At 46.6% G+C, this 14,521-nt stretch overlaps 2 protein-coding genes across 5 annotated transcripts in view; one reads left to right on the top strand and one right to left on the bottom strand.

Moving 5' to 3' along the window:
• Positions 1–4,312: 4,312 nt before the first annotated feature.
• Positions 4,313–9,697, bottom strand: LOC147116574 (60S ribosome subunit biogenesis protein NIP7 homolog). Of its 3 annotated transcripts, none has more exons than XM_085991637.1 (5): positions 9,544–9,697; positions 7,611–7,697; positions 7,154–7,292; positions 6,778–6,918; positions 4,313–5,876 (listed from the first exon to the last, which is right to left on the bottom strand). In XM_085991637.1, exons 1-5 carry the CDS (start codon positions 9,597–9,599, stop codon positions 5,757–5,759), a joined length of 543 nt encoding a protein of 180 aa, XP_085847763.1. In that variant the 5' UTR covers positions 9,600–9,697; the 3' UTR covers positions 4,313–5,756. The 3 variants fall into 3 exon arrangements, with proteins under 3 accessions (XP_085847763.1, XP_085847761.1, XP_085847760.1); XM_085991635.1 differs by lacking the exon at positions 9,544–9,697 and adding an exon at positions 9,220–9,505; XM_085991634.1 differs by lacking the exon at positions 9,544–9,697 and adding an exon at positions 9,039–9,198.
• Positions 9,698–9,755: 58 nt separating this feature from the next.
• LOC147116573 (zinc finger protein 276-like) overlaps positions 9,756–14,521 on the top strand; it is a 37,622-nt gene continuing 32,856 nt past the window's right edge. For both annotated transcript variants that reach the window (XM_085991632.1, XM_085991633.1), the window contains exons 1-2: positions 9,756–10,022; positions 10,134–10,338. In XM_085991632.1, the coding sequence (XP_085847758.1) occupies positions 9,972–10,022; positions 10,134–10,338 (256 nt within the window). In that variant the 5' untranslated portion in view covers positions 9,756–9,971. The remainder of the gene's footprint in view (positions 10,023–10,133; positions 10,339–14,521) is intronic.

The following is a 14,521-nucleotide window of genomic DNA, read 5'->3' as shown; positions in this document are numbered from 1 at the left end:
AACATAGGCCTTACCCAGTCAGGGTATACCGCCAGCAGCGCTCCTACCTCACCATGAGTGGCGCGCGATGTGTAAGAAGGCTGAGATTCCGAAAGGAGGTGGTTGCAGAGATCTGCCACCTGCTTCGCAGAGATCTGCGTCCAAAGCTCAGGTGCAGGACGTCTCTGTCGGTGGAAGTGAAGGTGACGGTGGCATTGAACTTCTATGCCACCGGCTCCTTCCAATCCGCTGTTGGGGACATAGCAAACATATCCCAGTTCGGCGTGCATCGCTGCATCCGCCAGGTGACCGATGCCCTTTTCAGAAGGAGACGCCAATTCATCTCCTTCCCCATGGCCCTGGAGAGCCAGCATCAGCGTGCAGTGGGATTTGCTAGACTCGCGGCCTTCCCCTTGGTGCAGGGCGTCATTGACTGTACGCATGTGGCTTTGCGGGCACCTCTGGAGCATGGTGAGCAGTATCGCAACCGGAAGGGCTACCATTCTCTCAATGTGCAGCTGGTGTGTGACCACAAGCAGCGCATCCTGGCTGTCAATGCCTGCTTTCCAGGCAGCTGCCACGATGCCTTTATCCTGCGGCAGAGTACTGTGCATGACATGTTCGAGGCACAGCCTCCCCCAAGAGGATGGCTACTCGGGGACAAAGGCTATCCTTTGTGTACCTGGCTCATGACCCCGCTCCGCGCGCCCAGGACCGCTGCTGAAGAGGCATACAACGAGAGCCATCAAAGGAGCAGAAACATCATCGAGCAAACTATTGGGGTCCTCAAGCAGCGGTTCCGCTGCCTTGATCGTTCCGGCGGATCTCTGCAGTATTCGCCGCACCGGGTCTCCCAATTTGTCGTCGTTTGCTGCATGCTACACAACCTGGCTCTCCGCAGGATTCAGGCACTGCCACCTGACGTTGGACCACCACCTCAGGAGGAGGAGCAGGAGGAGGAGGAGGAGTACGTTCCCAGGAGGGAGCGACAAAGGTCCAAGGGCCGTCCGTCGCCAGCTTATTGAACGTAACTTCTAAGCCCTGTCAGGGAATGCCTTGTGGCCATGAAGCAAGATGAATGCAGCCGCTCCGCAAGCCCTCAGCCGGCGAAGGCAACAAAGACTAACAAGAACAACCATGGACACTGTCTGAATAAAGATAAATTTATATTTGACAAAAATGAAACCCCTTCCCACATGAATCCCAAAAACAATCAACGGCCCCCACAAAAAGTGCAACAAACGACTCACTCCCACAACCTGGGGAGGAGTAACTCCACATTTGAACAAACCAGGCCTCAACCTCGGCCTTAACGCAAAAAACATACCCATAAACAAAACAACCATGGGCAAAATAAAGATGTCCACCGCCATATAAAATGAAAGCTGGCCACACCCTCTACTTAGTGGCCCGCGAGGGCGAGACCTTGTCCAGCCTTTTGGCGCCCCTGCCCGGCCTGCTGCTCCTCCGCAAGCTCTGCCCAGTGGCTGCTGCGGGGCTGGGGGAAGGCGCCTGAGGGTCAGATGTCCTTCCGCCAGATGGCCTTGGGGGGCGGCCTACACGGGCTTTGGGCCTCGAGGGGCCGGCTGTTGATTGGCGCACATGTGCATGCCCACCATCAGCTCCAGCCGCTTGCTGTTGACGCTCCACTGGGGGAGTGGCGGCGACGGATGGCGCAATGTGGGCAAGCTGGCGTATTGGAGGCGCTGGCTGGTGATGTCGCACGCTGGCACTCGCCCGGGCACACACTGCACGATCTGCACCAATCAGCCGAAGGGCGGATCGCTGTGCTGCTGCAGCGCGGCGGGTGTCCTGGCGATGCCTGGCTGAGGCAGCGCGTGTGGCAGCAGTGAGTGCCCCTGTTGCCCTGGTCTGCGACCGCATCACATCCGCCACTGACTTGACGGCATCAGCCAGCGACTCCATCGCCGGAGGCATCCGTTCCACTACCTCCATCATCATCCGGCCACTCTCGGCATTTGATGCCCCAAACTCCCGCACACTGGTCGCCAGCGACTCGATGGCCTCAGGCATCCGTCCCACCACCTGCATGAGCTCTGTGTGGCGGCGGTCTGAATCCTCGGCCATTTGGTCCAACTGGCGCACCTCCTCCGAGGTGAAGGTGGCCGGACTGGAGGCGGGACTCTCCCGCTGGGGAGCAGGGGTCCGAGCTAGGCGACCCTTGGCACGTTGCTGGCGCCGAATGTCCGCAGCAACTGCACTCCCCTCCGATCCTTCCCCCCTCTGGGGGGAAGGCCGCGGCCCACCCGCAGCCCTCCTGGGTGGCTGGACGCCACTGGTCCCAGCAGCTGCACTCCCCTCCGAAAGTTGCTCCAGGCTCTCGTCCAGGGAAGACGTGTCCAACACTTCGCCCTCTGCTGCGGGACCTGAGTCCTCCCCTGATGGTCCGGGTTGCTCTTCCTCCTCCTCCTCCTGTTCGGAGGGGCTGTCACTGGCAGCTTCAGGGAGCTCTTCGTCACCAGCTGAAAGCAGGAAGGCACAAGAGTAGCTTCAGAGGAGAGGGCGTCAGCGAGGGAGTCATGACTGGTGGCATTCAGCGCATTGGTGGCACAGTGGCAAAGGAGGTAGCTCGGATGCGCAAGTGCGACGAGAGAGGGCCAAAAGGTGAGGTCCTTACCATTGCCGGGCAGCGGAGGGTCGGCTTCTCCGCACGCTCTGGGCACAATCACGCGGCCTCCCATGAGGCCACTCGCGCTCCTCCAGGGGAGTGAGCTTCTGGAACTTGGCGCGGCCTCCCCCGGTGATGTCGCGGCGCTTGCAATTATTCGCAAGTTTAGCCTGCAAGAGAAAGGACGGGCTCTAAGTACGGTGTGTAGCCGTGACGTAGTGTGCACTGCCTCCCATGGTGGAATAGCTTGGCCAGAGTGTAGCCCTGATCTAGTGTGCCTGCCTCTCATGGTGGAATAGCTTGGCCAGAGTGTAGCCCTGATCTAGTGTGCACTGCCTCTCATGGTGGAATAGCTTGGCCAGTGTGTAAAGTGCAGAATGTGCAATTGATGCTCATGACTGTCCCAAAGCTGCTGGCTGAGGGCTGCCCATTAGGCCTTTCAGGTCCCTTTGCCCATCATGTCAGGTGTACATGCAAGAATGAGGAGCAGAGTGGAAAGGGTACTCACCCTGACAATCCTGGTCAGGTCATTGTATTTCTTCCGACATTGCACCTTGTCCCTGGGGGCATCGCCGTAGGATGACACCCTGGTGGCGATCTCCCTCCAGGCTTTGGTGTAGACGCGGTGGGTGGGATTCCTGCCATTGTCTGGGAACAAGATCCTGCGCCTCTTCTCCAATGCTGTCAGCATGATATCCAGATCACGCTCTGAGAAGCGCAGGGCACGCTCACGGGCCTTCTCGTGCGTTGCCATGGCTCCTTGGGCTCAGCAGCAGTGTTGAGGCCTAGTTTGAAAGCTGCAGTGTGCAGGGCGTGGCAGCAGAGCAAATCGTCCCTTCCCCCTTTAAGAGCTGGCCGGCGCCACGGGGTCTGCTGTCAATCAAAAAATGACCGCACCCGCGCTGCGCCCCACCTCGGCGCTATCCCTCTGCATCGCCGGCTTAGCGCCTAAAGATAGTCGTGTAACGCCTCTTTTAGCGCTCCAGCAACCTCTTAGGGCGAAGCAACTGAATTTCGGCGAAGGGGGCGCAACTTTGGGGCGGGCGCTAAAGTCGGGTGGGCGCTAACGTTAGCGCCCCAAAACTGGCAAAACTGAATTTCTAGGCCCAGGTGTGGTCTCACCAATACCCTGTACAGTTGTAGCAGGACTTCCCTGCTTTTATACTCCAACCCCCTTGAAATAAAGGCCAGCATTCCATTTGTCTTTTTCATTACTTGCTGTACCTGCTTGCTAACTTTTTGTGTTTCATGCACAAGGACCCCCAAGGTTGTGGGTTCAAGTCCCACTCCAGCGACTTGAGCACAAAAATCTAGGCTGACACTTCAGTGAAGTGCTGAGGGAGTGCTGCACTGTCAGAGGTGGCGTCTTTCAGATGAGACATTAAACCGAGGTCCCATCTGCTCTCTCAGGTGGGCGTAAAAGATCCCATGGCACTATTTTGAAGAGGAGCAGGGGAGTTATCCCTGGTGTACTGGCCAATATTTATCCCTCAATCAACATCGCCAAAACAGATTATCTGGTCCTCATTCTCACATTGCAGTTTGTGGGAGCTAGCTGTGCGCAATTGGCTGCCACCTTTCCTACAGTACAAGTGACTACACTTCAAAAGTACTTCATTGGCTGTAAAGCACTAAAGGTGCTATACAAATGGAAGTTCTGTTTACCATTATGAATGTGGACATAGAAATTTACAATACAAATAATATAGATGCAAGTCTTTCTTTTTCTTTTTAATGGGAAAAGTTGACCAGAGGTATGTGTAGATATAACATTTCAAGTATTAAAGGAATTCATATTAAATAGCAAAACTTACAGCAATTTGGGAAGCAAAGTTGGTTGGAGCATAGACGTTTTATCCGTAAAGGCTAAGGATGTGTTAAGATGCAAAACTAAAGCACTACAGCACCACCACTAGCAGAGTTACAGCATGACAAGTTTGCACCTGCAATTCTCATTATGCTATGATGGAAACAAGTTTAAACGAATGTGCATCAAAAATGTGACAACAGGAAATAAGGTTTTGTAGACAGGAAGTGTACAGACATCAGATCTTTATTATATAAATTATATCCAGTGTTATTTGAATATTGTGTAGCTCAATTTTCAAATCCTAGCTGAAAGGCAAGGGTAAACCAAAATATCTACCCTATAGATCTGTTTTGTTAGAATGGATGGATGACCTTACATTTCTCAATAAGAATTACTCCCAACACTGGGACTGCTATAAAGTCTACTAGGTAAAAGGTCAGTCTGAAGCAGTGCAGTATCAATGACAGCATGTTTCAGATTCTGTTGCCGAGGGGACACATTCATGAACTCATTAACTCCAAGGCATCACTACAGAATAAGGCTCATAAGAGCTAGAAAAAAATGAAAATCCAATTAACCTGCTCCACTGGATCTGACTAGATTTAGTTACTTCCTTCCATCTGTCATACTCCAGTTGGACTTAGCTGTTTTTTTTTACAATTTAGAAAAACACAAACAAAATGACAGCTAATGATCTTGAAAAAGACATCATCTACTTTAAAAAGTGAGTAATAAATTTATAGATCTGATTACAGCTGTGGTAGAGAAAAACAGTCCTTCTTTAATTAATTTATTCAAACATGCATCACCAAAATGGTCTTCAATGCTTTCTAATTAAAATATATGCAAATCAACTCTGAATGAACCGCATGCGTATCCGCATACATACATCAGAGATACCCGATGACAATCCTATCTTGTTTCTGACCAAAACTATATTTCTTTTGAATAGATTGGATTTTAGGGTTTTCAAAAGTCAAATCTACTAAATTAGCCCATTATCTGAAATTTCAACATCATTTAAACCAACAAGTAAAAAGGCCAAAAGTAACAGCTTCAATCAACAGTAACATTTTCCAAAAGGAAGTGCTCCTGTGTACAATTTCTAAACAGTTCTGAAGTAACAACCTGCTAGGTTTACAAAAGATACCAACTTGCTATTAAATGTTAACAGTTCAGATGAAAGTTAGTTGAATTCACTTCATGTCTCGATCAAATGGGTCATTGTGCATTTCCTTGTGAAGATGTCGGAGGAAACCGTTTAGTAAAAGAGTGATCCCTGTTCATAATCTTCTTAGCTTGAGAACAACAGTCTTTTTATGTGATCGGCAAGATGAATTATGTCAGGGTGTCCTCGTTCCGAACATACTCACCAATATCAGCCTGGTGAAACACAACAATTGCCATAGGGTCTACTTTCCGACAGTCCTGAGTCGATTTTGCAGCAACTCCAAAGCCCTTTAGAAATAAGTCAAGAACATTTTAAATGCTGTGAATTATGTAATTGAACTTCAGCTTAGTTTATCAGAGAAATTGAATCACACAACCTATGTTGAGTGACCTTCCTTAATATTCATTAACAAGTATAGCTACTGCCGCCTTGTATGTGATATAATAAAGGTCATTCCATATTAATGCCACAGTTGCTCAATTGTATTAAATGGATACACTTACATTGCAACAGTGGATTTTTCCTACTTTACAACTTCTTTGGCTGTAAAGCAGTTTGGGACGCCCGGAGGTTGTGAAAGGCGCTATATAAATGCAAGTATTTTTTTTTTTTTTAATAAAGAGAAGGGATGGATGAGTGGTTCATGGAAAACAAAAACATACAAGATCCTCAAAATTCCCAAGAGAGACCCTTTTCAGGAATTCACATTGCTGATCTTGATCTTGGTTCCTGCTGCTGCTCAAAAGCCAGAAACCAAGGATCAACAAATAAATGCCAACAATGCGAGGCATTACACTAAAGAGCCCTGAAGTTGATTAGTGCTACATAAATAATTAAGCTCTAAAGAAAATACTTTGCTAGTGGGCAGAAGCAGGGCTGGGAGGGGGCAGAAATGAGGAGAAAAAAAATTAAACTAAAAAAAAACTAGTTTTAGGCTCAATGGGATATGGCAACTGTGTTTATGACCACTGATGACACAGAGGTAACTTAATAGATTTCAGATTGTAAAGCAAATCTTACATCGGCACAAAGTCAAAAGTAGTGTTAAATGTCATTACATCTGTTTAAATAGTAACACCAAGAGTAAACCGTGATATATTGTGGTCAGCGTTTGTCTATTCTTCCCCTCTTATAGAATGGTTTTAGATATGTTTCAATAGTTAAAGGTCAAACAATCCTTTCTCTTACCAATGGAATGTCAGCCATGGAGTAGATCACTACGCCTTGATATTGGTTTGTGTTTTCTGTAATTCGACCCAAACCAGATTTCAATATATGGTTTCCATACAGGAAAGATTGTTCTGTTCCAGGTTTCACCCACACTTTGTACTGAAATTAGAAAAAACAATGACCCTGTATATCTGAACAATGAGGTTCTGCACTGTACCATTTAACAAACCCGATTCAAAATATTATGGAAAGGTTAAAGGTACGCTTGTATTTTCAGATAATAATCAGCATTCTAATATTCATTAGAAACAGTTTGAACATTGTCCATACTAAAGCACCACTAAATTCCCATCCACTGTGAGCAGTGATGCTCCTACTTGTTGTCAGAACTTACCTTAGCATAAGGAGCAAGATAGTCGAGCGCTGTAATATGAAGTCGGAATTTTAAGGTTTTGGTGAATTTCCCAAAGCAGGTTCCTAGTGAAATAAGTTTATCTCGAGAAAAATTCGTTGCCAATTTCAGGATTTTCTCACTACAATAAAGACAGCAAAATAAATGTCAAATAAATCTCAAATTAGTTATTTTATAACAATATACCCATTCCAGATACTGTACAAATAAACCTTTATTAAAATACCCTTAATAATAGCCACTACACAAATATACTTTCACAATTATTTATTCTGCTCTTAAAAACCTATACAAAAATTTATAAACCCCGCCCCCCTCATCCTCAACAGGATTATTTCCTCACCTCCCCCACCCCCCCCCTCAAAAATATACTTCAGCTAAAATCTCTCCCTCTCTCAAAGCCAGGGGCATAGGATTAAAAACTTGTTGCACTTCTTACCTGACGTAATAAATACGATCCTTGTGTAAACGGAAGCAATAGGTTCCATCGGGACGATCCACCAGCAACTTAATGTTCTCTCCAATACTGAAAATAGTCAAACATTATAAAATGAGGGCAGAATTTAACATGCTCTTACTTTTCCATCACACAATTAATGTTCTATTTCTCAAACAGTTCTTAAAGACGACCACACAATAACCAGAACGTAGCACAGAAACGCAACTGCCCAGTAAAATGACTAAAGTGATCAATAAGTTGTGAGACTGCTCACTATGACTGAGAGAAATTTAAGACCAATGGAATCATACTAAAGAAAACTCTTAATACTGCATGTTGGGGAAGATAAAAGAAGGCAAACAGGGGCTTCAACCTAAAACAGTGCAGAGCAATTTTATGTCAACACTCATTCATTTAATTCGAGGTTCAGTAACTTTGGAAGAAACTCACACTCTAGAAACACAAGTCACCAACAAATTACTTCTGGCGTATGGAGAGAATGTTACAAAGGCATTCAACACATTGCGATCATGGCTTTTTAAGTGAAGTTTCGTACTCATCAAGATGAGTTGATGCTGGGAAAAGGAATATTTTTCGTTTTAAGACCCAGTGTCAAAATTAAGCACTCCTAGATCAGGCATTGTGGTTAGTTACTGTGTACCTCACTCTACTTTGGTTGTTTTAATATTATGGATTAATTTTTTTTTTTTTTTTTTTTTTTTTTTTATTAAGTGCGACCGGAACCAAAATATGAAATAACAAAGTGCTGGAAACGCTCAGTAGGTCAGGCAGCATCAAGGAGAGAGAAACAGAGTCAACGGTTCGGGTCGAACCCTTCGTCAGAACTAGAAAAGGTTAGGGAAGAGAGATTTTTAAGCAGGGGCAGGGAGGAGGGAAGAACAAAGGGAAGGTCTGTGACAGGCTGGAAGGCAGGAAAGATTGACTGACAAAAGGGATGATGGTGCAAGGCAAAAGGAGAGGTAGTGGGACAAGTTAAGAAACAAAAGATGGCTCTAGGTGACGTGTAAATGATGATGGCAGCAACATTAACAGCTACCATGTGAGGAATCAAGAGAAAAAAAATAAAGAAATACAGGGGCAAATTTAGAGTCTGAAATTGTTGAACTCGATGTTAAGTCCAGAAAGCTGTAAAGTACCTAATAGAAGGATGAGGTGCTGTTCCTCGAGCTTACGTTGAGCTTCGCTGGAACAGTGCAAGAGGCCGAGGACAGAGAGATCAGAGTGGAGCGGAGAATTAAAGTGACAGGCAACCGGAAGCTCAGGGTTACCCTTACGGACTGAACGGAGGTGTTCCGCAAAGCGGTCACTCAATCTGCGTTTGGTCTCCCCAATGAAGAGGAGACCGCATCGTGAGCAGCGAATACAGTATACTAAATTACAAGAAGTACAAGTAAATCGCTGTTTCACCTGTAAGGCGTGTTTGGGGGCCCTGGACAGTGGGAAGGGAGGAGGTAAAAGGGGCAGGTGTTGCATCTCCTGCTGCTTGCACGGGAAGGTATTGAAAGTACAAGATTCAGCCACATTTGTCTAACTCGGGAGATTGACAAAGGCTCCACCAAGATCTCTACATATATGAAAATATACGTACAACATACTGTTGGCTTTCCCCCAGAGCTTTCACACAGCCTTTCACTCCCCACCCCCTGGCGACCCAGGGAGATTCGGGCGCGCCACATCAGCAGTTAAAGGAGAACCGGCGGCCGCCCTCCCACTGACTCCAGCCCAGGGCCCAGTTGGCGGATCTCTGACTCCAGCCCAGGGCCCAGTTGGCGGATCTCTGACTCCAGCCCAGGGCCCAGTTGGCGGATCTCTGACTCCAGCCCAGGGCCCAGTTGGCGGATCTCTGACTCCAGCCCAGGGCCCAGTTGGCGGATCTCTTCCTCTCCCCTCCCACCCCCAATCCCTCGCTCACTATTTGGCGAGTTTCTCGAACAGGAGCCGCGTCTCTTCCTCGGTCAGCGGCCGCATCTCCAGCACCACGCGTTCAGCGCCCGCCGGAACCGGAACTCGGCGTAACCGGAGTAACGAGGAGGGCCGGCCCGCACCCACTTCCCCACATCCTTCAAAAAAAAACTTTACCCGAGTCAATTTTCTTTTTAAAAGAAAAATAACATATTTAATTGAAAACACTGGTGCTATAAATCGTGCTGCGTTTTCACACAGTACAGAATTGTTTTATTTTTAGTTTAGCTGTTAGGGGGAGCGATATCGATGCGGCATTGAATTATAAATAGTGCCGAACAGATTTGCTGTGAGGAATGAGTGCTGTGGAATTAAAATTAAACATCCAATAAAAAGCAAGCTGTTAAAAAATGTATCCGGGTGCCCGGAACAGGTTTAATGTACGGTTCCCAGCCCAGCTCGGAACGGTTCTCTCGGTGTCGAGCTGCAGTAGGGAGGGTTTTTTTTGCTGCCGCTCCCTTTCCGGTTGTTTACCGTTCGTCCCGGTGACGGTTTTTTTTAAAAAACAATGTTTTAAATTTTAAACTTTTCACTTTTCAGGCAATGAAACGGAACAAACGCGGCCGCTTCGTGTCGGTGGCCATAGCGCAGAAGATGGAAAGGCTGTCGGAGGCTCAGCGGCAGCGGTGGGTCCGCACCCGTACCAGGCAGCCACAGGCTGAAGGGGAGCCGGAGCCGCTGCCGGGCGCCCGGGCTGAAGCGACGGTGACAGCAGGAGCCCGGCCCCGGCCCCGACCGCAGTCAGGTCAGTGCCCGGCGGTTGGCCCGCTTCACTTCACTTTTTAAATGTTGATGATGACGACCTGCTCGTCGCCCTTTGAAAGCCGCACTTGTTTGCCTGGGATTGCCTAAAATCTGTCACTTTGGCTCCCTCACCACTCATTCCTGTGAGTGAAAACAGCACATCGGATTTAATCGATATTTCAGTGCAGTACTGGGGCAGTGCTGCATTGTCGGAGGCACCGTCTCTCTGATGACATATTAAACCTAAGCTCTGCCTGCCTGTTTGGGTGGCTGTGCCGCTGTTACCTCTAGACTTGGCTATTCTATCCTTGCTTCCCAAGGAAAGGGAAGCAAGGATAGAAGCAAAAGACAGGAAGGAGAAAAGCAAAAGTGGAAGTCCGAGAAATCAAGGGTGTAAATCAAACATAGCCGCAGTAAACAATTATTCTAAAAGGTCTAAGTGTGTTTAAAAAAAAAACAAGCCTGAAGGCTTTGTGTCTTAATGCGAGGAACATTCATAATAAGGTGGATGAATTAGCTGCGCAAATAGATGTAAACGGATATGATATAATTGGGATTACGGAGATATGGCTCCAGGGTGACCAAGGCTGGGAATTCAAAATCCAGAGGTATTCAATATTCAGGAAGGACAGGCAAAAAGGAAAAGGCGGTGGGGTAGCATTGCTGGTTAAAGAGGAGATTAACACGATAGTAAGGAAGGATATTAGCTCTGATGATGTGGAATCTGTATGGGTAGAGCTGAGAAATACCATGGGGCAGAAAACGTTAGTGGGAGTTGTATACAGACCCCCAAACAGTAATGCTGAGGTTGGATGGCATTAAATGGGAAATTAGAGATGCGTGCAAAAAGGGCACACCAGTTATCATGGGTGACTTTAATCTACATATAGATTGGTCTAACCAAATTAGTAACAATACTGTGGAAGAGGAATTCCTAGAGTGTATACAGGATGGTTTCCTGGACCAATATGTCGAGGAACCAACTAGAGATCGGGCCATCTTAGACTGGGTATTATGTAATGAGAAAGGATTAATTAGCAATCTTGTTGTGCGTGGCCCCTTGGGGAGGAGCAATCATATTATTATTTATTATGATGGAGAGTGAAGTAGTTGATTCGGAGACTTGGGTCCTGAATTTAAATAAAGGAAACTACGATAGTATGAGGTGCGAATTGGCTAGGATGGATTGGGGAATGTTACTTAAAGGGTTGACGGTGAATAGGCAATGGCAAACATTTAAAGATCGCATGGATGAACTACAGAATTTGTTCATCCCTGTTTGGCATAAAAATAAAACAAAAAAGGTGACTCCACATTGGCTAACAAGGGAAATTAGGGATAGCATAAGATCCAAGGAGAGGACATATAAATTGCCCAGAAAATGTGGCAAGCCTGAGGATTGGGAGCAGTTTAGGATTCAGCAAAGGAAGACAAAGGGATTAATTAAGAGGGGGAAAATAGAGTATGAGAGTAAGCTTGCAGGGAACATAAAAACTGACTGTAAAAGCTTCTATAGATATGTGAAGAGAAAAAGATTGGTAAAGTCAAGCGTAGGTCCCTTGCAGTCAGAATCAGGGGAACAAAGACATGGCAGACCAATTAAATACATACTTTATTTGTGTCCTCCTTTTGTGAAGACAGAACCAATCTCCCAGAGATATCGGGGAACATAGAGTCTAATGAGAGGGAGGAAATTAATGAAATCAGTATTTGTAGGGAAATGGTGTTAGGGAAATTGACGGGATTGAAGGCCGATAAATCCCCAGGGCCTGATAATCTACATCCGAGGGTACTTAAGAAAGTGGCCCTAGAAATAGTAGATGCATTGTTGGTCATCTTCCCAAATTCTATAGACTCTGGAACAGTTCCCATGGATTGGAGGGTAGCTAATGTAACCCCACTATACAAAAAAGGTGGTAGAGAGAAAACAGGGAATTATCGACCAGTAAGCCTGACATCGGTAGTGGGGAAAACGCTAGAGTCCATTATAAAAGATGTAATAGCAGAGCACTTGGAAAACAGTGACAGGATCGGACAAAGTCAACATGGATTTACAAAAGGTAAATCATGCTTGACCAATCTACTGGAATTTTTTGAGGATGTAACTAGTAGAATAGATAAGGGAGAACCAGTGGATGTGGTGTATTTGGACTTTCAGAAGGCTTTCGATAAGGTCCCACATAAGAGAGTAGGGTGCAAAGTTAAAGCACATGGGATTGGGGGTAAGGTACTGACTTGGATAGAAAACTGGTTGGCAGACAGGAAGCAAAGAGTTGGAATAAATGGGTCTTTTTCCGAGTGGAAGGCAGTGACTAGTGGGGTACCACAGGGATCGGTGCTAGGACCCCAGTTATTCACTATATATATATTAATGATCTAGACGAGGGAACTAGATGTAATATCTCCAAGTTTGCAGACGACAAAGCTGGGGGTGGACGTGTGTGCTGTGAGGAGGATGCAGAGAAACTCCAGTATGATTTGGACAGGTTGGGCAGATGCTTAGCAGATGCAGTATAATGTGGATAAATGCAAGGTTATCCACTTTGGTGGCAAAAACAGGAAGGCAGATTATTATCTGAACGGCAATAGATTGGGAAAAGGGAACGAGACCTGGGTGTCCTTGTGCACCAGTCACTGAAGGTGCAGCAGGCGGTTAAGAAGGCAAATGGTATGCTGGCCTTCATAACGAGAGGTTTCGAGTACAGGGGCAAGGATGTCTTGCTGCAGTTGTACAGGGCCGTGGTGAGACCACACCTTGAGTATTGTGTGCAGTTTTGGTCGCCTTATCTGAGGAAGGATGTTCTTGCCATGGAGGGAGTGCAGCGAAGATTCACCAGACTGATGCCTGGGATGGCAGGAATGACGTATGAAGAGAGATTGGGTCGATTAGGCTTATTCGCTAGAGTTTAGAAGAATGAGAGGGGATCTCATTGAAACATATAAAATTCTAACAGGACTAGACAGACGAGATGCAGGAAGGATGTTCCCAATGGCGAGGGAGTCCAGAACCAGGGGTCACAGTCTAAGGATAAGGGGTAAGCCATTTAGGACTGATGAGGAGGAATTTTTTCACCCAGAGAGTGGTGAATCTGTGGAATTCTCTACCACAGAAGACAGTTGAGGCCAATTCATTAAATATATTCAAGAAGGAGTTAGATATATTATTTAAGGCTAAGGGGATCAAGGGATATGGGGAGAAAGCAGGGACCGGGTACTGAATTTGGATGATCAGCCATGATCGCATTGAATGGCGGAGCAGGCTCGAGGGGCCGAATGGCCTACTCCTGCTCCTATCTTCTATGTTTCTATGCACTCCTGGCCGGCCTCCCATGTTCTACCCTACGTAAACCTGAGGTCATCCAAAACTCGGCTGCCCGTGTCCTAACTTACACCAACTCCCGTTCACCCATCACCTCTGTGCTCGCTGACGTACATTGGCTCCCGGTTAAGCAACGCCTCGATTTCAAAATTCTCATCCTTGTTTTCAAATCCCTCCATGGCCTTGCCCCTTCCTATCTCTGTAATCTCCTTCAGCCCCCCCCCCCCCCCCCCCCAAGATATCTGTGCTCCTCTAATTCTGCCCTCTTCAGCATTCCTGATTTATAATTCCTCAACCATTGGTGGCCGTGCCTTCTGTTGCCTAGGCCGTAAGCTCTGGAATTTTTTCCCTAAACCTCTCTGCCACTCTACCTCGTTCCTCCTTTAAGATGCTCCTTAAAATCTATCTCTTTGACCAAGCTTTTGGTCACCTGGCTAATTTCTCCTTATGTGGCTCGGGTCAAATTCGTGTCTTATAATACTCCTGTGAAGTGCCTCGAGATGTTTTACTACATTAAAGGTGCTATGTAAATACAAGTAGTTGTTGTTGTTGAAAGATCCTGTGGCACTATTTGAAAAGCAGGGGATTTCTTCTGCTGCCCTGTCATTTCAACCAACGCTAACAAAAATAAATTTGTGATCTGATCATTTATCATATTTGCTGTTTGTGGGACCTTGCTGTGTCCAAATTGGCCTACAGAGCAATAATAACTACACTTCAAAAGTTAATTGATTGTGAAGATAATGGATGTCCTGCAGATGTGAAAGGTACTTTATAGAGGAAGTCTATTAAATTCATTCCAGAACTAAGGGGACAAAGCTATGAGGGTTAGCTACCTTGAGACTTTTCTCTGTTGAAAAAGAGA

Source organism: Somniosus microcephalus, chromosome 6 (genome assembly GCF_052327205.1).
Source record: "Somniosus microcephalus isolate GS21.2 chromosome 6, FLI_Smic_1.0, whole genome shotgun sequence".
NCBI lineage: Eukaryota > Metazoa > Chordata > Chondrichthyes > Squaliformes > Somniosidae > Somniosus > Somniosus microcephalus.
Note: the sequence above shows the minus strand (reverse complement) of the source record. Positions and strands in the feature narration are given on the sequence as shown.